At 39.1% G+C, this 23,611-nt stretch overlaps 1 protein-coding gene across 1 annotated transcript in view; it reads right to left on the reverse strand.

Annotated features, from left to right (window-relative positions):
* Nucleotides 1-10,606, reverse strand: part of LOC110448183 (sodium- and chloride-dependent glycine transporter 2-like) — a 27,405-nt gene extending 16,799 nt beyond the window's left edge. The window contains exons 1-7 of the mRNA XM_021494298.1: nt 10,267-10,606; nt 8,244-8,375; nt 6,122-6,336; nt 5,075-5,163; nt 3,317-3,449; nt 2,932-3,066; nt 1,331-1,434 (exon numbers count right to left, since the gene is read on the reverse strand). Of these exons, the coding sequence (XP_021349973.1) occupies nt 1,331-1,434; nt 2,932-3,066; nt 3,317-3,449; nt 5,075-5,163; nt 6,122-6,336; nt 8,244-8,375; nt 10,267-10,444 (986 nt within the window). The 5' untranslated portion in view covers nt 10,445-10,606. The remainder of the gene's footprint in view (nt 1-1,330; nt 1,435-2,931; nt 3,067-3,316; nt 3,450-5,074; nt 5,164-6,121; nt 6,337-8,243; nt 8,376-10,266) is intronic.
* Between the last annotated feature and the right edge of the window lie 13,005 nt (nt 10,607-23,611).

Consider the following 23,611-nt stretch of genomic DNA (forward strand, 5'->3'; position numbering starts at 1 on the left):
GACATCATCACAGTCATCACTGTACTAATAATAGCGTCACTGTAATACATACAAATCATCAGTCATCACTGTAGTTATAATAGTGTCACTGTAATACATACAAAGCATCACAGTCATCACTGTACTAATAATAGCGTCACTGTAATACATACAAATCATCACAGTCATCACTGTACTTATAACAACCTCACTGTAATACATAGACATCATCACAGTCATCACTGTACTTATAACAACCTCACTGTAATACATAGACATCATCACAGTGATGACTGTGATGATTTGTATGTATTGCAGTGACGCTATTATAAGTACAGTCATCACTGTGTTTATAACGGCGTCACTGCAATACATTCAAATCACAGTCATCACTGTACTTATAATAGCGTCATTGTAATACAGTGATGACTATAGTGTCACTGTAATACATACAAATCATCCCAGTCCTCACTGTGTTTATAATAGTGTCACTGTAATACATACAAATCATCACGGTCATCACTGTACTTATAATAGCGTCGCTGTAATACATACACACCATCACAGTCATCACTGTGTTTATAATAGAGTCACTGTAATACATACAAATCATCTCAGTCATCACTGTACTTATAATAGTGTCACTGTAATACATACAAATCATCTCAGTCATCACTGTACTTATAATAGTGTCACTGTAATACATACAAATCATCACAATCATCACTGTGTTTATAACGGCGTCACTGCAATACATTCAAATCACAGTCATCACTGTACTTATAAAAGCGTCACTGTAATACATACAAATCAACAGTCATCACTGTGCTTATAATAGTGTCACTGTAATACATACAAATCATCACAGTCATCACTGTGTTTATAACGGCGTCACTGCAATACATTCAAATCGCCGCAGCTAAACCATAATAGTCAAAGGGTTGCATACAAATTAGGAGTCGAGGGACAGAGAATAACATTGTAAAAATTTGATATCAGCATAATTGAAGTTATAGACATATTCAAATATCAAAACTTATACCGTATGTATTTTAACGGTTATACTGTACACTGAACTATGTAATGCTGCGTTTTGTTTCAATATATATGTAAATGTATATCAGTGCAAAGAAGTAATAACGACAGTGCAGACGAAATAATTTGTCAAATTTTCAGGGCGATCTGCTCCTTTTTCAAGACAGGAAAATGAAAATTTACCTATCACAATATAAAACAGAGAAAAATTGTCACAATGAAACAATAACTCAGTACAAAATACTTGTACACTAACGAAAGCAGTTTTGTAATGGATCGGTAAAAGCTGTCAGATTTTTTTTGTAGTTACCCTTACCGAAAGCAGTTGTCTGTGAACTTGTTGTGACTTCCGTACATGGCCAGTCCTCCCCAGGCCGGTCCCAGTGTGTAGAAAGCCATGAAGGCTGCCTCTATCCACACCTGATAGATACATGTCACACATGACTGAACTACTTAAACAACATACCACTTATTACATTTACAAAGATAAATATTCTACTAAATAACTTATCGTCAATGGCGAGTCAGATGCTGAGGCTGCTATTTCCTATAGTTGTAGTTTTTCCACAAAAATACTGCTCTTCGATAGCGGGGATGTAGGGGTGGGGGTGTGGGGGGTTGTGGGGGAGGGTCATTTGCACCATAACGTGCCACCATGATAACAGTATAAATAGTTGTACACACATTTCTATTGTATAATCCTTCTCCAATAACGGCAAGACGCATTAAAAATATTTTCAAATTTAAAACTGTTCTGGTCTTTCCCTCAAACTGTTTGAGATTATAGGGACCAATCATGACGTGACATCAAGTTCATATTATAACGGAAATTTCTAATGTTGACATTCGCCGCCTGATGGAACTGTTAACCATTGAAAGTGCGTTTTTCCTGTAATAATGGGTGGTTAGCCATTTGTTTAAGATTATTTCAAATGTATTTTAAACCGAATGAGACAACATAGAAGGATGGTATGATATTGTCTCATTTTCTTTTGAACGTAGTTATTAGAATTGATATACAATTAGGAAAAAAAACATTTATGGTGGTATGAAACACAATTCGTTCTAAAATATTCTCCAAAATGCGACACCACCTATACCTAAACCAGGAATGCCTGTTGTGTGTGACGCGAACCTTCATAGAACCATGATAATTTTCATCGGCTGACACCATTAGTAATAATAATAATAATAATATTTTGAGGTTCTCATATACCGCTTTATCACAACCTAGTTCGTAAGTCGTCTCAAAATAGGTTCACAAATCATTATCCGTGGTTATAGGGCCTTTCCTACCAGCCAATATATTTCTTAACTCCCTGGGGAGCATACAGTCAGTGCTGCCATTTCGGCGCTTACAGCTAGCATTCAACAATTCTAGCACTGCCTAACGCAGTACTCATTTACAGTATCTTGCTCAAAGACACAACACAGTGCCGTTGCGTGACTCGAACCTACAACCCTTCGGTCACAAGCCCGACGTCTTACCACTAGACTACCGTGCCTCCATTAGTCACTTAACAGTTTTGGTCAGGAATCATTAAAAAGACAGATTATTGATAGTAGTTCTCCTCCTTCCATTATCCGTTTAGTTTACTAGCCCTTTTCTTACCCAACTAGGCTAGCTGGCGTTACCATTTTAACAATTACAGAAAAACACAGCCTCCCTATGAACCAATGGAATCAGCAAGATGCCTGCTTTTGCAACACAATTTTGTTTTAAAACGAACGTTGCATACATTCAATCGCTTTTATAACAACATCATTCATTGAAATGACATAACGTTACATGGAATTCTGATTAATAGATAACTTTGATATCGAGTTTCAGAGAGAAATAAGGTCAATAATGTATTATTTAAACTTTGCATATTCTCCAATACGTATATTTGTATGGATAACTAATTGTGTATAAACCTCAGAGTGAGTCAGGCGTTCAAAGTCAGGTGTGATGAAATAGGACATCCCAGTTGTGGCTCCCGGGAGTGTGAGAGCTCGGATCCAAATGACGAATGTGAGCACCACCGGCGCAATGGCTGTGACGTACATCATCTGAGGATATACATTGTTTGTGTTATGTATGACGGTGATATGATATTGAAATTGAGAAAAATGCATTATAAAAAGTCGTTTCTTTATAACATAATGTCAAAAAATATACACCAAGAATAGGAAGTCAATAGTCAAAAACAGTTAAAACATATTTAAGCCCGAAAACTGAGTCTAGTCTAAATGTAGCACGAGCTGATACTGATTCTTCTTTTGTTAATACTACTTTAATTTTGTCCGGTCACAAGGTCACCTTGCCAATGGACTGTATACTCCTGACTAAGGACAACCAGATGATCACGTGACACGCCAGTAGGTACAGTAGGTATTTCCAGTTCAGCCTCCCGATATCGTCCAGTCCGGAGGAGATATTTAGGACCTTGTAACTGAGGATATAACAAAGTTAGATGTACAGGGCCCACTTGTATAACACATCTCAAAGTTAAGGAAAATCTCAAGCAATGTATTGTCTATGGGAAATCTAAGACTTGAGGAAATCTCAAGAGTAGAGATGTTTTATACAAGTGGGCCCAGGAACTCAGTGGTACCCACAACATCATAGACACTTGTTTCCGAAATAATAGACAATCCACATAGTGTGTCTGAACTCACAAGTGCAACCTATTGCATTACTGATCAAAGGTACTCAATACATTGTCTTTAAAACCATTGACACTGAAATCTGATCAAAGGTACTCAATATATCGTATTTAAAACCATTGACACTGAAATCGGATCAAAGGTACTCAATACGTCGTCTTTAAAACCATTGACCCTGAAATCTGATCAAAGGTACTCAATACATCGTCTTTAAAACCATTGACACTGAAATCTGATCAGAGGTACTCAATATATCGTCTTTAAAACCATTGACAATGAAATCTGATCAAAGGTACTCAATATATCGTCTTTAAAACCATTGACACTGAAATCTGATCAAAGGTACTCTATACATCGTCTTTAAAACCATTGACATTGAAATCTGATCAGAGGTACTCAATATATCGTCTTTAAAACCATTGACAATGTAATCTGATCAAAGGTACTCAATATATCGTCTCTAAAACCATTGACACTGAGGTACTCAAAACATCGTCTTTAAAACCATTGACACTGGAATCTGATCAAAGGTACTCAATGCATCGTCTTTAAAACCATTGACACTGAAATCTGATCGAAGGTACTCAATACATCGTCTTTAAAGCCAATGACAATGAAATCTGATCAAAGGTACTCAGTACATCGTCTTTAAAACCATTGACACTTAAATCTGATCAAAGGTACTCAATACGTCGTCTTTAAAACCATTGACACTGAAATCTGATCGAAGGTACTCAATACATCGTCTTTAAAACCAGTGACACTGAAATCTGATCAAAGGTACTTAATACATCGTCTTTAAAACCATTGACACTGGAATCTGATCAAAGGTACTCAATGCATCGTCTTTAAAACCATTGACACTGGAATCTGATCAAAGGTACTCAATACATCGGCTTTAAAGCCATTGACAATGAAATCTGATCACAGGTACTCAATACATCGTCTTTAAAACCATAGACACTGAAATCTGATCAAAGGTACTCTATACATCGTCTTTAAAACCATTGACACTGAAATCTGATCAAAGGTACTCAATACATCGTCTTTAAAGCCATTGACAATGAAATCTGATCAAAGGTACTCAATACATCGTCTTTAAAACCATTGACACTGAAATCTGATCAAAGGTACTCAATATATCGTCTCTAAAACCATTGACACTGAGGTACTCAAAACATCGTCTTTAAAACCATTGACACTGAAATCATAGGCATTCAGCACATCGTATTTCTGTTCATAGGTATGAATGTCCTTGCGTTGAATGCACATCAATGCAATATCTTTGAATTCATACATGTCTTGAAGTCATAAGCACGATATCAGAAACTCCAGACATATAAATCAAAAGATCAAACTTCAAAATTGTCAAAATTTACAGACAGGCGATACGAGATAAGGAGAAACTTACTTCCAGAACTCCTCCACCGAGGACATTGGGGTCAGTAGTGTGGCATTGCCTCCAGCTGATATAGAACCCAGTGTTGAAGAATACATAGGCTGAAGGTCGAACAGAATTATCGTTATATTCATTTATTTATTTATTTAATGTATTATTTATTTATTTTTTCATCTTAAAAACATTCATTATAATAAAATAGTCTCATTACGTGTTACAAAGTATTATTGTCCTGTGATTTCTCTATATATACTTACGATTTATAACGGAAATATCCAAACTGTTTTCTTAATAAAGCTGATTCGTTGATGTTGTAATTAATGATTTGATTAGCAAACATCAAAACAGTCCAGGAAACGAAGAAAATATTGAAGCATGGTTGTAAATCATGGAAGCATAATGAATCGATTTCACTGTGATTTTCTACCGTTAGACGATGAAGGTAATTATTGCCGACATGTTGACTAAACTCCACGACATACCGACTGAAATAATTTCAAAATAAGATGGTCTTGAAAGTTAGCTGATTTAGACAAGTGAACTCTCCATTCCTTACTAACAAAAAGTAAGTCGCTTCCTACTTTCGAGGTATGAGTTTCTAAGAAATAATGATAAAAACCAATTTGTTTATGTTTTTCATTTAACAGAAAAGGGTGAATATAATATTTGATATGGATATCCGTTGTAGCATACTTCGATCCTCGGATTGATATGGAGGTCGCATAATGGGATAAGATATGGAAATACAGCAGGACTTCGTTATACTGCCATGATTTTATCAAAAGAAATTTTGTCGTTATAAAGGGATTTGGCGATGAATTGAGGGGAAAATGGTAAAATAATTCTTCAGAAAGAAAGAGAAAATTGGACCTTCAAACCAGTTGACGGTAGGCGATGTGGCAAATAGACTGATGTCATTATATCGATTTTTACTGCGATGATAAAATAACCTTATAATTGTCAATCCTCCATCGTTGGATATCATTTAACAGCTGTACCTGACACCGTTCAAACTACAGAAAGCTATTGTTATGCTATAATGTTACCCCAATTACTTACCGCGCCTGTTGTGTAGTTGTAGGGGGACATGAACGTGACGTTGGTGGCTGTCTGAACAGACTGGACACAGGCTGGAGTGTTCCACTCATTGTCACATGACGTCCACGGAAGTTTGGCCGAAAACGAGGCTATGATATACTCGATGATCCAGGGTTTGTGCAGCATGGTGTAGGCTGCTACAATCCAATTGATGACGAGGAACGCAATGCCAAATCCTAGTCACCACAGAAAGAGAATTGGGTAAAATATTGAGTTGTGCAAACGTACAAATATTGTAAAAACTGATAGAAAGGAATAGATGTTATTGAATTTCCCCAATGCTCCATTGGGGTACATGTCCCATAAACAATACAAGTGTAAGCTATTTTTTCTTGTTTGTTGTTCATTTTCTATCTACTGTAGCAATGTTTCCTTTATTGATATAGTATACCCGCTCCCGTTCCTAATACCGCTACACCCTATTTCAATGTTATTGTATCACATTTGCCTGAAATACTATTATCTTCGTCAAACTATAATATCAGTATTTTTCTGTGGAAACATATGTGTGGCTTTTCATCTATAGTGGTGTTTTCAGAATCTAAAATCACAACGGCAAGTCAGTTAAGCTTTGTTGGGAAATTATTGAATGATAAGAAATTAACATGTTTGATACCTTTGTAATTTCACTAGTAAACAATAATTGATGAAGTTTTTTATTACTGATTACACACACCTTCCTGCAATACTTTAAGATGACAGGTGGATAACGTCTTTCTGTGTGTGAGTCAACACGCGACCATGTGAGATAATCTAACATAAAGGTCACTAAATGCTCTTCTACTAATCTGCACATCTCGATATCTACTTACAAAATACCCAGTAGGGACGGCGTATTACCATGTCCTAAACATGATTCAGTGAAGATTTCGATTTCCAGATCATGAACTGTCCCTTTCTTGATGGTTACATTTTTAAAATTTACTGTGTTTGAATGTCAGAGTTGATCTGTCGTTCAAATGCTTTCTTGGATTATCATGATTTCCGAAATGGCTGACGACTGTTGACCTCCAATCTTACAACACAAGGTTTCGATAGATGCACGTTGATGACGATTTTGGTTTCCAGATAGTAAACTCTCCCTTTCTTGATGGTTACCTTTCTTACATAACCTACTGTGTTTAAATGTCACAGTCGATCTATTGTTCAAGTGCATCCTTAGAATATCATGATTTTCGAGAAACCTGTGACTGCTGACAGTCAAACTAACGATACAAGGTTTTGACAGATGCTGTTAGATGAAGGTTATGGGCGATTTTATGACTCCCGTCATGATTTCATTTGGAAACATGTTATTCCTTGGCGATATGGAGGTCGATGATTTTGATCATGCTTATAGGTGTGCTTTGTGGGTTCGTTGTCCCTTTGTGTCATGTGAGTATTCATGTTTATAAAGTTATATGCTTATTTATAATATATCTAAACAAGTTTAATGTTAAAGCAATCTTTTATCACAAGAACAAGAAGTAGTTATTTCTCAAATAGAAATAAGAATCGACCGGAAGTCTTCCAAGTGGTTTACATCAAACAATGCGACGATTTTCTCTTGCACCATATACCTACTCTAATAAAAAAAAGTGTTACATTGCACGAAATAATTCAAGCTCGCTCTACAACTTGTCTAGGGTTCTCATCCTGGTAAAACAGATGGGTGTAGCACCCATTAGACAGGAATTATGTATGTCCACGACGTCACAAGAAAAGACTCATAATGATATGATGCAAAAAGTCAGCTGAAACCTAGCAGCAGACAAACTACAAAAGTAGGCGGCACCGGAAGTGAACCATTTATGGCACCCGTGATATGACACCTGCAATATTCTAACGGAACTAACACGGAAAATCTGTCTTCACGCAGGTCAGATACTGACAAAATCATTTGGCGGCTAATTCACCTTTTCCCGATAGCTACACTGAATATGTCCTCTCCCGTAGAAAATGACTAAACACCCCCCNATTTAATGCGATATCTCTTTGTTCCGCATGTGGCCTCATTCTGTGTTGATGCTTCTTTAGTTAGCTAAAACTGGAAACGAAAACTATTCTTCTTTTTTACAAAACTGGATTTTTTTTAGAAACTTACCTCTGAACAATGGGCAAAAATCCCATACACGCCAGGTTCCCTTCCCAGAAAATTGTGACGTCATGATTTCCAGGAAATAAAGTGGAATCCCGCAGACCAGCATGAAGAATATGTACGGAATCAAGAACGCACCTGTTAAGTTATAATATGTATCTGAATAAGAGAGGGCTTTAGGCGTCATTACGGGTATGAAGTAATACAATTGTCCATATAATTACATAGCATGTAACATGTATCACTCATTATATTATATATAATACAATAATCAATCTTTATTCAAGTCAAACTCGCCAAGTTTTTCCGCTTAAGCAGCAGGAAACAAGAATTTAGAACATTTTTAATCGCGAATAAAAATGTATCTTGAATATGAAAGCAGAGCGTCCTCATAGCTATTTGAATATTTACTTTCATATTTTCAAAAGGAAGCCTTGGTATCCGCCACATCACTTACCTCCAGACTTATTTTTAAAAAGTGCCCCTACATATATATATAGAATTAACCGCCACCCTATGTAGGTTAGAACTCCTGTATGTTAAGTTAAATATCTTTTACAATTACCTCTACCATCCCTGTCGGTAAGAACTCCTATTGGTAGGGTGCAGTACCCTATATATACAATTACCTCTATCATCCCTGTCGGTAAGAACTCCTATAGGTTGTGTGCAGTACCCATCTACATGAGGAACATTACCCTTCATATAGTTACGTTCTTCGTCCCTTGAGGTACAGGCCCTTATATAGATTAACCTCCTGCATCCCGTAAGTGAGGTACAGTGCCCTTATATAGATTAACCTCCTCCGTCCCGTAAGTGAGATACAGTGCACATATATAGATTAACCTCCTGCATCCCGTAAGTGAGGTACAGTGCCCTTATATAGATTAACCTCCTCCGTCCCGTAAGTGAGGTACAGTGCCCTTATATAGATTAACCTCCTCCATCCCGTAAGAGAGGAACATTACCCTTCATATAGTAACGTTCTTCGTCCCTTGAGGTACAGGCCCTTATATAGATTAACCTCCTGCATCCCGTAACTAAGGTACAGTGCCCTTATATAGTTTAACCTCCTCCTTCCTGTAAGTGAGGTACAGTGCCCTTATATAGATTTACCTCCTCCGACCTGTAAATGAGGTACAGTGCCCTTATATAGTTTAACCTCCTCCATCCCGTAAGTGATGTATAGTGCCCTTACATAGATTTACCTCCTCCGACCTGTAAATGAGGTACAGTGCCCTTATATAGATTAACCTCCCCCATCCCGTAAGTGAGGTACAGTGCCCTTAAATAGATTAACCTCCTCCGTCCTGTAAGTAAGTTACAGTGCCCTTATATGGATTTACCTCCTCCGTCCTGTAAGTGATGTACAGTGCCCGTATATAGATTTACCTCCTCCATCCCGTAAGTGAGGTGCAGTGCACTTATATAGATTTACCTCCTCCATCCCGTAAGTGAGGTACAGTGCCCGTACATAGATTTAACACACACACACACACACACACACCCCCCCCCCCCCCCCCCCTCCGTCCCGCAAGTAAGTTACAGTGCCACGTATATAGATTTACCTCCTCCAACCCGTAAGTGAGTTACAGTGCCCCGTATATAGATTAACCTCCTCCGACCTGTAAATGAGGTACAGTGCCCTTATATAGATTAACCTCCCCCATCCCGTAAGTGAGGCACAGTGCCCTTATATAGATTAACCTCCTCCGTCCCATTAGTGAGGTACAGTGCCCTTATATAGATTTATCTCCTCCGTCCCATAAGGGAGGGACAGTGCCGTTATATAGATTTATCTCCTCCGTCCCATAAGTGAGGTACAGTGCCCTTATATAGATTTATCTCCTCCATCCCGTAAGTGAGGTACAGTGCTCTTATATAGATTTACCTCCTCCATCCCGTAAGTGAGGTACAGTGCCCTTATATAGATTTACCTCCTCCTTCCCGTATGTGAGGTACAGTGCCCGTATATAGATTTACCTCACCTGTCCCGTAAGTGAGGTACATTGCCCCTATATAGATTTACCTCCTCCATTTCTGTAGGTTAAGTAGGGTACCCTCCATATGTCTGTCAGACCGAGCGAATAACCGAGGAGAGAAATGATGAACTCCTGCCGTGACGACCATTTTAGCTGACTCGCTTCCGCTAAAACATTCACTTTGTCCTTTGATGATTCCAGTCCATTTTCTTGCTTTGTCTTCATTTTCTCTATTGAGACACCACAGAACAATGCAGACAACACCAGGTAAGTACCGGCAACACCAGGTAGGCACCGACTACCCCTCGTAACTGTTCAGAACAATGCCGACAACACCAGGTAAGTACCGACAACACCAGGTAAGTACCGACAACCCCTCGTGACTGTCCAGGCTTTCGGTCAGTGGAACATTCATTAGATATTATTTAATGCAGAACAATGATTTAAAAAAATTATACAGTAGGTACGTGGATTAATATATGTCTGGTCATACAAGTTTGTAATGTAACATATCTGTCACTTTAAGTTCAATAGACCTCTATCACGTAAGTTCAATATAGAGGTCCAATAGGCCTTATAATTTATCTTGTTAATAAAATGCACATGACAAAAAAGTGAAATTCAAAAGCAAAAAAGAAAGACACCATATTGACGATCACGCCCTAAATAAAAGAAGAAGGTACCCTGGTGTTTCGGGAGAGTAAGCGTTTCCCGCAAAATACGTGTCAGACTCATGTCTCCAATCGATGGGGAAAAAGCATATAAATCATGCTGTAGATCTTTTGGACATAGCAAACACTCATATATAATAGCTAAAAAGGAGGTCGCGATGATGACCGAATAAATCTTAAGTGTATGTTGAAATGTCTAATGTAGAAAAACAGGGGTCGTTCTCAAGGAACCTCTGGCTAAGTAGGATACAGATCAACAACACCCATTCTCCAGAAAACTCCGAAAAATAGGTTTAATGACCAACGAGGTAGTCTAATAAAAGTTGTTTATTGTTTACGAATGCAGTTCGTAAAAATCATGGTTATGTGATCTAAAATAAACAGGAAATGATATATGTCATCAGGTCAAGACTTACTGAGAGCCTCTTGTGAATTCGTGTCATTTAGTAACGCTGATAGGAAACCTTGGCTATCGGTTATATTATAGTCCTGCACTTTACTCCAAGCCGTGACAGGTCACCATCATCAGTTATATGTAAGCATGCATGCTCACGTTCAAGTTAGATAAATTTGAATATCTCCGTAGAAAAATAAGTGAATGAACTATCGATGTGTTTACAGGTCTAATTTAGACCAAAGTACAAAAAAACACCTTGAAACAGAAACAGTTTTCAACTCTTAGGATTATTCCTTTTGCAGCATCTGGTTTCCGTTTTGTTTTGGTGTCATTTTTCTTTACGTTCCTATCCTCCTCTTTTACTTAATTGTAGATATCTTCTTTAAGTTTCAATGTTGTCCATGTATGTTTACACGCCATTTTAAATATATTTTGTTTATTTCACCTGTCTTTAAAGGTTATTCACTATAAGCTATGTTAAATGTTCATTAACTAGTGATAAGAGTGTAGCTCTCGGGCGCCGAAGGCTCCCGAGCGAAGCTCTTTAATGGTAACACATGCGTGCGTAAACAGAGTTGCTTCCCCTTACTACACCTTGCCTTAATTTTTTTAACCTTTAATTAGACTAATCGTCAAATATGTAATATGCGCTTTTTCTATAGCAAATACCAAACAGTTTTCCCCCAGCTTATCTCAACCATTCTTTTTGTGCCCTGACGGAAGCACGCAGAGGTTTTAATTCTTAATATGGGAGGAAGCTGGAGTGATCGGGCAGGTGACCGGGATTGAATCCGGCCATCTTGGTGAAGACGAGCTCGCTATCCACTGCGCCACCCGACCCATGATATACGTTACGCACAAGAACAAATATCTACTTTAGATTTGACTGGAAGAAAATGGCGTCAGTGATGCAAAAATCATAGTGTGAATACATTTTTACCAATCATCAATGATATAAAAAAATAATCTACATACGGGAGACCGGGGCAAGTTCGGCCATCCCTGATATTTTTTTGTTTTTGAGCTAATATTTACAAGTTTAAGGATCTTAGCAGTTTAGTTGGCTGGACATTCAACTACGAAAATATGGCGAGGAAAACTCTAAAGTGAAATGACTTAACAGGAGAAAATTACTTTTGAGAGGGTAGAAATAATATCATGATCTCCCTTTTAGTTATGCGAACTTTTTGAAACGGGATTGCTACTATTTTACAGTCAAACGTGTAAGACACTGACAGCTTCAAATGATAACACATAAAAGCCAAGCCAATCACTCATTACCATATTGCTGTGCGATAAGAATCTATTGAAATATCAATTTGGGCCCGAACAGGTTCGACTTATAATACCGTGGCAAGGTCGGCCCATGTATTTAACACATAAAAAGTCATAAAATTTGCAGTAAAATCTGACGTTGCATGCTTTATGACGTCATAAATATGCTGATTCCAATGAGGGCCGAACTTACCCGAATGCCTGTCAGAACTTACAATGTACCCCATGGCGAGTCTCGTTCGGCCATCCAATCTTCCGACAGGACAGTTAAATAATGTTCAAAAACGGACGTGCTGCCATACTTCCTAGAACGGACTTAAATAATAATAAAAGGACCGAACTTGCCCCGGTCTCCCTATTGTTATGACTGTCTTAATCTCATTAAAGATTGTGTTTTATTGTTATTCCTCGACTAGCCGACTTTAAATAAAGTTTATCTTATCTCATTCTGAAAGTTGTTTTCTTAATCAGTAAATATCAGAGATCACCAAAAGCTACGCTCTTTTATGGCTTTGCCTTTTCATGTTAATTAAGGAGGCATAGTAGTCTAATGGTAGAACGCCGGGATCGTGACCAAAGGGTTGCGGGTTCGCGTCGCGTCACGTCACGGCACGGCACGGCACGGCACTGTGTTGTATCTTTGAGCAAGATACTTTACTCCGCTTGTTCTAGTCTACTCAGCTGTAAATGAGTACGTGGTTGGGCAGTACAAGAATTGTTGAATGCTAGCTGTCAGTGCCGAAATGTCAGCACCGGCTGTATACTCCCCAGGGAGTTGAGAAAGATATTGGCTGGTTGCACAGGCCCTATAAGCACGGATAAAAATTTGTTAACCGCTTTGAGACGACCTACGAACTAGGTTGTGATAATGCGGTAGATAAGAACATCGAATCACAATACAGACTTCATTTAATATACTACTTAAACTGTTGTTTGATAAAAAGAATGTATGTCTATGCATTTTATTATACAACTCCAGCAGGAAAACAAAAGCAAACGCCATTTGATCTCAAAATGTGATGCTACCTTGAAACATCAGAGTAAGGGTAAGATACTTAAATCTATATGTGTGTGTATGTTCATAAATTTTCCAGATAAGTTAAAACTAATGTAAGTTATTGATATTTAACCCTTTCACCCCTATATAACTTAAGTAGGCTCTACTGTGCATTTGTAAAGTTGAATGAAAGTCAAGGTTGACGCAGAATTCTTGATTCACATGTTTATTTTCACAATATGTGGAACATAATCAATCAAAAAACCCTACAAAGACACAATACAATTGATTACATAATGAAACACAGCGCATACATATGATTCCTAACATGTACATTCAGTACATACATATTCAATTCGTTCACACACAATAGGTCATTCCAAATAGGAATAATACTTGAATCTTACAATGACTGACTTCATCATAATCAATAGTAGAAATTACAATACTTAAACAAATTACTGATACATATATTGAATACAATTATCCTTATCAATTAGCACTTGTTTACATTATCATATACAATATTAAAATACCTACCCAACTATGGGTCGGGGGTTTACACAGAATGAAGATCTGTATCTGTATCCGTTCTCTATCGAAAACTCTATTGTCTCTGTAAAAGATACATATACATTACAGTTTATATAGTGTTGATAAAAAACATATATACATTACTTTAAAACGAGCTCTATATGTATTGATTGAATATACATGTACGCGAGAACAAGATCCTGATATTTTTTTAAAAAGTGCGATTTCACAATATAATAAATGCAACTTTATCCAAAATCTCATTAATATAATAATTTAACATAAACCAATTACAGAATCAGACTTTGTCACATCTATATGTGTACATACCAGATCTGGAGAATGGCTTCAAGACTTCAAATTTTTGGATATAAATTACAGACACCCTTTAGCTCTGTCTATGAATGAATACTAAAAACCGCCCCAAAACATGTAACAAAGACACCCGGACTGACCACTGACCAAAACGATGTAACACCTATATTCAGAACAATTACCTTATATGGACGTAACAAGGTAAGACAAGGCGGACGGTACAGTAACAGCACGATATACGCAGCGCAACAATTAATTTAATTAAAAAACATTTTATCATCAATATGTTCACATCGTTACACATTGATCTTGAGGAGTCCATTATGGTCTGCAGGGCTGAAATGGACATCATATTATAGCCTGGCCTTCGAGCGGGGGCCCAACAAATAAGACGGATCAGTACCGTGAAGTTGTGGTGCAATTTGCGTGTGTATGAAATTTACTTAAGATGCTTTTATTTGGGTTTGGTTGGGTTTTGTTTGTTTGTTTATGTTTTACGTCTTAACAGCTGTGTCATTTAAGGACGTGCCAGGTTTTGGTGATGGAGGAAAGCTGGAGTTCCCGGAGAAAAACCACCGACCTATGAACAGTACCTGGCGACTACCCCACGTAGGCCTTAAACCCGCGACCCAGTGATGGAGGGTTAGTGGTAGCAGAATGTCAGACGCCTTAACCCCTTGGCCACCACGGCCCAGTGATGGAGAGTTAGTGGTAGCAAATTGTCAGACGCCTTAACCACTTGGTCCCCGCGGCCCAGTGATGGAGAGTTAGTGGTAGCAGAATGTCAGACGCCTTAACCGTTTGACCCCCACGGCCCAGTGATGGAGGGTTAGTGGTAGCAGAATGTTAGACGCCTTAACCATTTGGCCACCACGGCCCAGTGATGGAGGGTTTAGGGGTAGCAGAATGTCAGACGCCTTAACCACTTGGCCACCACGGCCCAGTGATGGAGTGTTAGTGGTAGCAGAATGTCAGACGCCTTAACCGTCTGACCCCCACGACCCAGTGATGGAGGGTTAGTGGTAGCAGAATGTTAGACGCCTTAACCATTTGGCCACCACGGCCCAGTGATGGAGGGTTAGTGGTAGCAGAATGTTAGACGCCTTAACCATTTGGCCACCACGGCCCAGTGATGGAGGGTTTAGGGGTAGCAGAATGTCAGACGCCTTAACCACTTGGCCCCCACGGCCCAGTGATGGAGAGTTAGTGGTAGCAGAATGTCAGACGCCTTAACCATCTGACCACCACGACCCAGTGATGGAGGGTTAGTGGTAGCAGAATGTCAGACGCCTTAACCGTCTGGCCACCACGACCCAGTGATGGAGGGTTAGTGGTAGCAGAATGTCAGACGCCTTAACCACTTGGCCCCCACGGCCCAGTGATGGAGAGTTAGTGGTAGCAAATTGTCAGACGCCTTAACCCCTTGGCCACCACGGCCCAGTGATGGAGAGTTAGTGGTAGCAGAATGTCAGACGCCTTAACCCCTTGGCCACCACGGCCCAGTGATGGAGAGTTAGTGGTAGCAAATTGTCAGACGCCTTAACCCCTTGGCCACCACGGCCCAGTGATGGAGAGTTAGTGGTAGCAAATTGTCAGACGCCTTAACCACTTGGCCACCACGGCCCAGTGATGGAGGGTTAGTGGTAGCAGAATGTCAGACGCCTTAACCATTTGGCCACTGCGGTCCTCCTGAAAATGCATTCAGAGTCTGAAACAAAGAACAACTGAAATGACATGTACATTTTGACCGCAGTTTGTACAGAGTGTAGATAAGATCCGTAAAACTGAATAATGAATATGTATGTACAGCTTCATATGTACTTACCTATACCCTTTCTGCCTCGCCTGGTAAGATATCCGTATTTATTTATACATTTTAGAGAGTTTACCGCATCAAAAAATGACGCATTTGTCAGGCGCGTAGCTACCATGTAAGCCAATAAGCCCGGGCTTGCACATGGTTTTGACAAATATAGGTTTTCATGACGGTTTTTTTTCTTGCTGATACTATAAAGTGGAGTTTAAGTTTTGAATATATAGTATACATAACTTAGGTAAAAACCAGACAATGTATGTATGTATGGTGTACAAAGCAAAACCGACGGTTAATCTTCAGAATTCCACTGGATCTACGTACGGATTAAATCGAGAAAACAGACATCAGGACGTGGGAAATGGCTCCTGAGACGTTCTAGAAAACATTTTTTCATGGGGGAGACCCCCCCCCCCCGAAGCGCGAGGCTCGAGGCGCGTAGCGTTCGGTAACCCCATGTCGGGCTTAAAGCTTACACACGGTAAAGGGGCTAGCTACGCGCCTGTTTGTGTTGTCATTTTGCCATTTTATATTTACACATAAAATGTTAAACTACGGTTGTCTCCCTTGTCAAATGATACGGTGGAACAGGTAAAGAAACGTTAACGTTGAACATCTGTCTGTCGGGAGGTAATTTATTCAGGTTAGTCTATTGGGCATGAAAAGAATTACATTTGTCTGTATTGTGGTCTGAAAGAAAGAATGATGAAAGAAGCGTATAGCTTTCCATGTAGGGTCCAAAGTATTGAAACTCTTGCTAACTATCAGAATGCAAGGTACAGCTGGAACATGCGCACGGGGGTAACCCCGATACTCGCTATTTCGCTTACGTCACAGTAATACTCGCTGTTTGGATTACGTCGGAGCAAAAAGTTAGTTTTGCGTTAAATACGGCTTACGGCAGAGTAAAATGCTCCCATGATGGAAGAACGTGAGAGGTGTTTATGCGCTTTCTTGTATAAATACTGAAAACTTACCATTGTAACTCAGTCTATATGCTATAAGTATGTCTTAAGCTGCTATATCAATATTTAAATTTTTAGATTGAATTGGTTTTGACTGAATAATCATATATATATACGGACATCAGTTTACATACAGCTTTGTGGAGATTTAAATGTAATAACTATTTGATTAAATTACTTTTACACAACACATGTCTTGGCCAATGACCCATTAACAAAACAACATTGAATAGTCTGAACTTAACACAAGTTTTAGCGATTTTTTTTTTATCAAAATATGCATTTGGTATGTATGCTGATACGGATCACGTCCCGGTGTGATACGGATTACGTTCATTTACAAACTGGAATGATACGGATTGCGGTCAAACAATCATATTTTAACTAAATGAAAATCAATATTTTAACAAATTTTCTCGGTCACCCAGCATCACATAGGAACAAAAAGAATGTGTAAAATTGACTTTCTTAATTTTTCTAGATCTGAGACTTCCCAAAAGTTTGATTTTTTTCTTCATGGTTTTAGTAGCACACTCATTACAAACTTGGCCGTCATTTGGGGTAGATGTGTATCAGTTATATAGACCGAATATGTTCGTAATTATGAAATCTAGACTGATGCTATCGGAATAAGATAATTATCAGACAATTATATAAACTTACATTCTTATTCATATCACATATATTTCATTCACCACACACACTGCAGCTCGCACATGTATGGTGTGACTATCAAAAAACAAAATCACATGACTAAACAAATGTTGTATGTTTCCAATGGAAAATTCTATTGTCAAATGAAAACAATTATTCTGTCTCGGAAACACTTTAGTTCAACTAATAAGTTATAATTATTAACTAGAAAATTAAACAAGAGGCCCCATGGGCCTAAACGGTCATCTGACTACAAAGACTGATCAGGGAGAATGGTAATTTTTCAACTTTCAATAAAATATTCGAAGAATTTGTTTTCCATGATGGTAGTTCTGGTCAACAGTGGGTAACTATTTGTCAGTAAAGCTATCAGAAAGCATTTAAACCTAAATCTGAATAGATTTATCCTTTGAAGGCCCCGTCCCTCTGTCAACGATGATATTTCAGACCATATTTGGTTGCAATATCCTTTTAGGCATTAAGGAGGAATAGCATTTTAAAGCAAATTTATAGCTAAGTTCAACTTTCGAGGCCCCGAAATATCCCCACCAATTTTTAGCTCAATGGCACTAGTGGAACTGGAGAAGAAGTTTAGATAGTGTTTTTCAAGCTGGCGGCCATATTGGATTTCAGACCAACCCGAAAAATAACACCACTTGGTCAGGACCATCTCAGGATCATTTCAGGCAAGTTTGATCTCAATCCCACTGGTGGAAGTTGAGAAGAAGTTTATAATGTTTTTAAGCAAGATGGCGGTCATGGTGGCCATCTGGGATTTTGCACCGACCCGAAAAATAACACCACTTGGTCAGGACAATCTTAGGATCATTTCAGGCAAGTTTTAGCTCAATCCCACTGGTGGAACTTGAGAAGAAGTTTAAAATAGGTGTTGTTTAGGAAAACCATGATTGCTCAAAGTTTTGACGGGGCTGAAAAATAACAACACTTTGTCGTCTTTCTTTCCTTAACATCAGTAATGATCTCTTTATTCACTGAGCTGTACACTTATTTAAGTATATAGGTAACTGACATACTTTCTGTACTCACTCCCAATGTCAAAACATACTTGCAAACAAAATCTTGTTAGCCCAGATGAACCAGTTTTGCTGCAATCGTCATAGTAGTTAAGGAAGAGTTGTCAGGACAATGATTTCAAACAAAGGGCCATAACTCCTTAAAAAATGGTCGAAATGAAGAAAAAAAAATACTACTCTGATGCACGACATCAGGGGGTAATTACCATATCTGTAAACTTTCATTGAAATCGGACCAGTAGTATAGAAGACAGACAAAGTTTTGTCAACAAAGGACCATAAGTCGTTTTAAAATGGTCGGAATGAAAAAGTACTACTTGGATGCACAACATCAGGGGGCAGTTACCATATCTGTAAACTTTGAAATTGGCCGAGTTGATGAGGAGAAGTTGTCAGGACAAGGACTTTTCACGAAAGGGCCATAACTCCATAAAAAGGATTGGAAAAAAAATACCTGGATGCACAACATCAGGGGGTAGTTATCATATCTGAAAACTTCCGTTGAAATTAGCCCCGTAGTTTTGAAGGAGTTGTCAGTACAAAGATTTTTCAACAAAGGGCCATAATTTTGTAAAAAAAAAAAAAGGCTCAAAATGAAAAAAAAATGCCAGAATGCACAACTTCAGGTGGTAGTTAAGATATCTGAAAACCTTTGTTAAAATTGGCCCTGTAGTTTTTGAGAACTCCCGACAAGGATTTTTCAACACAGGACCATAACCTTGTAAGTATAGGCGAGAATGAAAAAATAATGCCTGGATGAACAACTTCAGGTGGTAGTTATCATATCTTGAAACTTTTGTTGAAATTGGCCCTGTAGTTTTGGAGGAATTGTACGGATATGGATTTTTCAACAAAGGACCATAACTTTGTAAATAAATGTCAGAATGTAAAAAGAATACCTGGATGCACAGCTTCAGGTGGTAGTTATCATATCTGGAAAGTTTCGTTGAAATCGATCCATAACTTTAGAAGGAGTTGTCCGGACAAAAAGTTTCAGAATTTGTTCAACAAAGGGCAACAACTTCGTCAAAAAGGGTCAGAAAAAAATGGTACCTGACTGCACAACTTCAGATGGCAGTTATCATATCTGGAAAGTTTCGTTGAAAATGGTTCATTACTTTAGAAGGAGTTGTCTGGACAAACTTTTTCTAGGGACAGACAGACAGACAGACAGACAGACGGACGGACGGACGGACGGACGGACGGACATGCTGATTCCAGTATACCCCCTTACTTCGTAGCGGAGGTATCATAACATGTCTAACTTGATCACTCAACTATAACAATACCATGACTGACATGTTGAGGGTATGTAAAAGAGTAACATAAATTCATTTGCAAAGTTACTTTGTCTTTACATTGGCATGCCTTATCCAAATAAGGGGAGGGGACCGGTGATTGTTATGGCTCAACATTAGTGTGCTGGTCAACATGTAACACCACCACAACTATTGTGCCAGTTTTAAACATAATGACAAGATAGATAACCCACCTGAAGAGACGGAGATATAAAATAATGATAAAAACCCTCGCATGATAATCGATTTAATACAACGTAATCCGTATTAACTGAAATTGAGCACATTTGTAATCCGTATCACAAGTATTAGACAGCAGTTTATGCACAAATGGAATGTCCATGTGATAAATTAATATATTTAATAATAAAAGTATTATTCGTTCTATAATTGTAGTTATTTATTCCATTTCAATGACACGTGGAATCGTTTTATTCATCTTCATATCAAACACACGTATATTTGTGTATTACGTCAGAATATTCATGGTATAAAATCTACTATGACACGTGTATGTGATAGTATCTATACCTTCAACAGACTTTTGTGTTATCATTGTTTCCGCTTTGTTGCTATCTTTTATTTTGCTGCAACCCTCTTCCAATCGTGGGAGAATCTTTCTCTGCCGTAAGCCGTATTGACGAAATCCAAACAGCAAGTATTAACTTGCCGTAATCCAAACAGCGAGTATTAACTTGCCGTAATCCAAACAGCGAGTATTACCTTGCTGTAATCCAAACAGCGAGTATTACCTTGCCGTAATCCAAACAGCGAGTATTACCTTGCCGTAATCCAAACAACGAGTATTACGTATACCTTGGCGTAAGCGAAATAGCGAGTATCGGGATTACCCCCGTGATGTGGAAGATAAATACACCACCAAGGCATGCAACACTTGACTTACTTTGAGGGTGGGTTAAATATCTCGGAACATTTTTTTTTTAATGTTGGACTCGAGAAATTAAACCCACTCTCAAAGTTGGTCTTTCCTGACTTAAAAGATCTGCATCATTAGGACGTAGTTGTGTTGACAGACATAGTACCTAATAACTTGTTCCTTTTCTGCAAACACTGACATTTCCTGCCTGTAAATAGAATTAGAATTGATTGACAACAAAGGCCCCCTACGTATGAAATGTTTTCCCAATTTATTTCGAAAGACGAAATACTAGCTTATCATGATTTCCTAAAAACAGTAAGTGATAAGGAGACCAATCTTAGTCCTATAACATGTGGGTATCCTAGTATAACACGTTATACTCCAGAAGTAGAATTAATGAAATGTAGATTTGGAAGAATTTAAATGGTCTTTTGAAGAATGTTTTTTTCTTGAGCAGTATTTCCCTAAACAAACTTTTCTAGAATCAGATATTTGACTTTTCCGCTCTATGCACTACCACACCTAATACCATAATCTAGCACTTATAGTAAACTTCATGCTGACGCCGCCGTCGTCGCCGGAAAAACAACATCTTAGTCTCGCTTCCGCTACACTCTCACGGCGAGACAAAATCAGCATGTTTTGGCCGACGGTTGTAAATCAGCAGAGGCAGATGCATCATCACTCAAGGAAAGACAACTGTGGGTAGAACTGTGGGTAGAACTGTTAGAACTGTGGGTAGAACTGTGGGTAGAACTGTGGGGAACTGTGGGTAGAACTGTGGGTAGAACTGTTAGAACTGTGGGTAGAACTGTGGGTAGAAATTGGGATGGCCCAAGGCACTGTTATGGGCACTCTCCTATTCTCGGCCTTTAGTAATGACCTCCCAAGCACAAGTCAAGCTCTTTGCCGATAATTGCTTAATATAGTACATTAACGACTCAGTCATCCTACAAGACATGTCAGCACTCGAACATTCAATCCTCACAAGGATATTACCATCAGAACCACACGAAAGCGGTAGCCAGTCAATGTCACGTACCACCTACATGGCTATGATTCGGAAATTGTCCCTAGAAGCAAATATCTGGGCGTCGACATTAGTAAAAAAATCTCTAGGCACAAACACCTTAGTCCTAACGAGGAACCTAAGGTGTTGCATACAGTTTTCAAGACACAGGCTATTACGACACTTATCAGGAATGCCCTCGAGTATGTATCTAATGTTTGGGACCCTTATCAGGCACAACAGATGCAACAACCTGAAAGAGTTCAGCGCTAAGCTGCAACTTTTGCTACTGGGGATAACTATTCCAGAGACCCTGGATGTATCACGAATACGCTACATCAGCTGAATTGTGAACCCCTCGAGCATACGAGAGCTTGGAACAGAGTTATAATACTTTACAAGACAATTAACAATATCGTAGAATTCCCTGAGCGTCGACTCCGGTGTCTCGCAGGGATCAGTCCTCGGACCAAGCCTCTCTCTATTCTATATCAACGACCTGCACGACAATCTATCGTCTACTGTCCGGTGTACTGACGAAATTATTGCCTACTCACCATTGCCTCAGAAAACAGCGGTAAGACCCTACAGGGGGGTCTAAACAAGCTGGGATGTTGGGAGGATCAGTGGTGTATGAAGTTCCACCCGGACAAGTCCAATGTCTTGAGAGTCACCAACAAGAGAAATCCAATCAAGACCGATTACCACCTACACGGCCATTCCTTGCAAGAAGTCCAGTCAGCAGTATACCTCGGCGTCACCATCTCAAACACCATGAAGTGGAACACACACATCCAGAAGATCGTTAGCAAGGCAAACAGGACGCTGGGCTTCCTGCGTAGGAACCTGCAGATTTCTTCCACCAAGATAAAATCCATGGCATACTTCGCGCTAGTAATACCCCTGCTGGAGTATGTCTGCACTCTTTGGGACCCCCACACCAAGGGGAACATCAATCAAATAGAGCAAATAGAAATGAGCAGCGCAGTACGTGACCTGCCGCCACAGAAACACATCCAGCGTCCCCAGCATGCTCGACGTACTTGGGTGGAGATCACTCCAGAAAAGCGGTCATGACGCTCGCCTGGCTATGTTGTACAGGATCGACCGAGGCCTAGTTGCGATAAGTAAAGGCGGAAGACTGCTACCACCTCGCAGACTCGGTAGATCTGTCCATGCCAGATCATACCAGCTCCTCACAAGCAGGATCGACACAATGAATATGTCCTTCATCCTCAGGACGGTGAAAGACTGGAACGCCCTCCCGCCAGACATCACCCTCGTCAAAACACTGGACGCCTTCAAGGCCAGTGTGTCAAAACTCTGAGGTACTTTGTTTTTATCCTGTTTTTATCAACTTTTAACATTCCAACGTAGGTCCTGCACCATGCACACCACCTACGTACATAGCAGAATATTCAACCTGTTGAATGAGGCTACTACCAGGCAGAAGCAGAGGCAGAAGCAGCTAGCAATGAGACCGTCAGGCTGTAGGGACACACCGAAAATCAGTACTAACAAGTCCTGAGCCATATAACTGTCAGTATACA

The sequence above is a fragment of the Mizuhopecten yessoensis genome, unplaced genomic scaffold (genome assembly GCF_002113885.1).
Source record: "Mizuhopecten yessoensis strain PY_sf001 unplaced genomic scaffold, ASM211388v2 scaffold3901, whole genome shotgun sequence".
In the NCBI taxonomy this organism is placed as follows: Eukaryota; Metazoa; Mollusca; class Bivalvia; order Pectinida; family Pectinidae; genus Mizuhopecten; species Mizuhopecten yessoensis.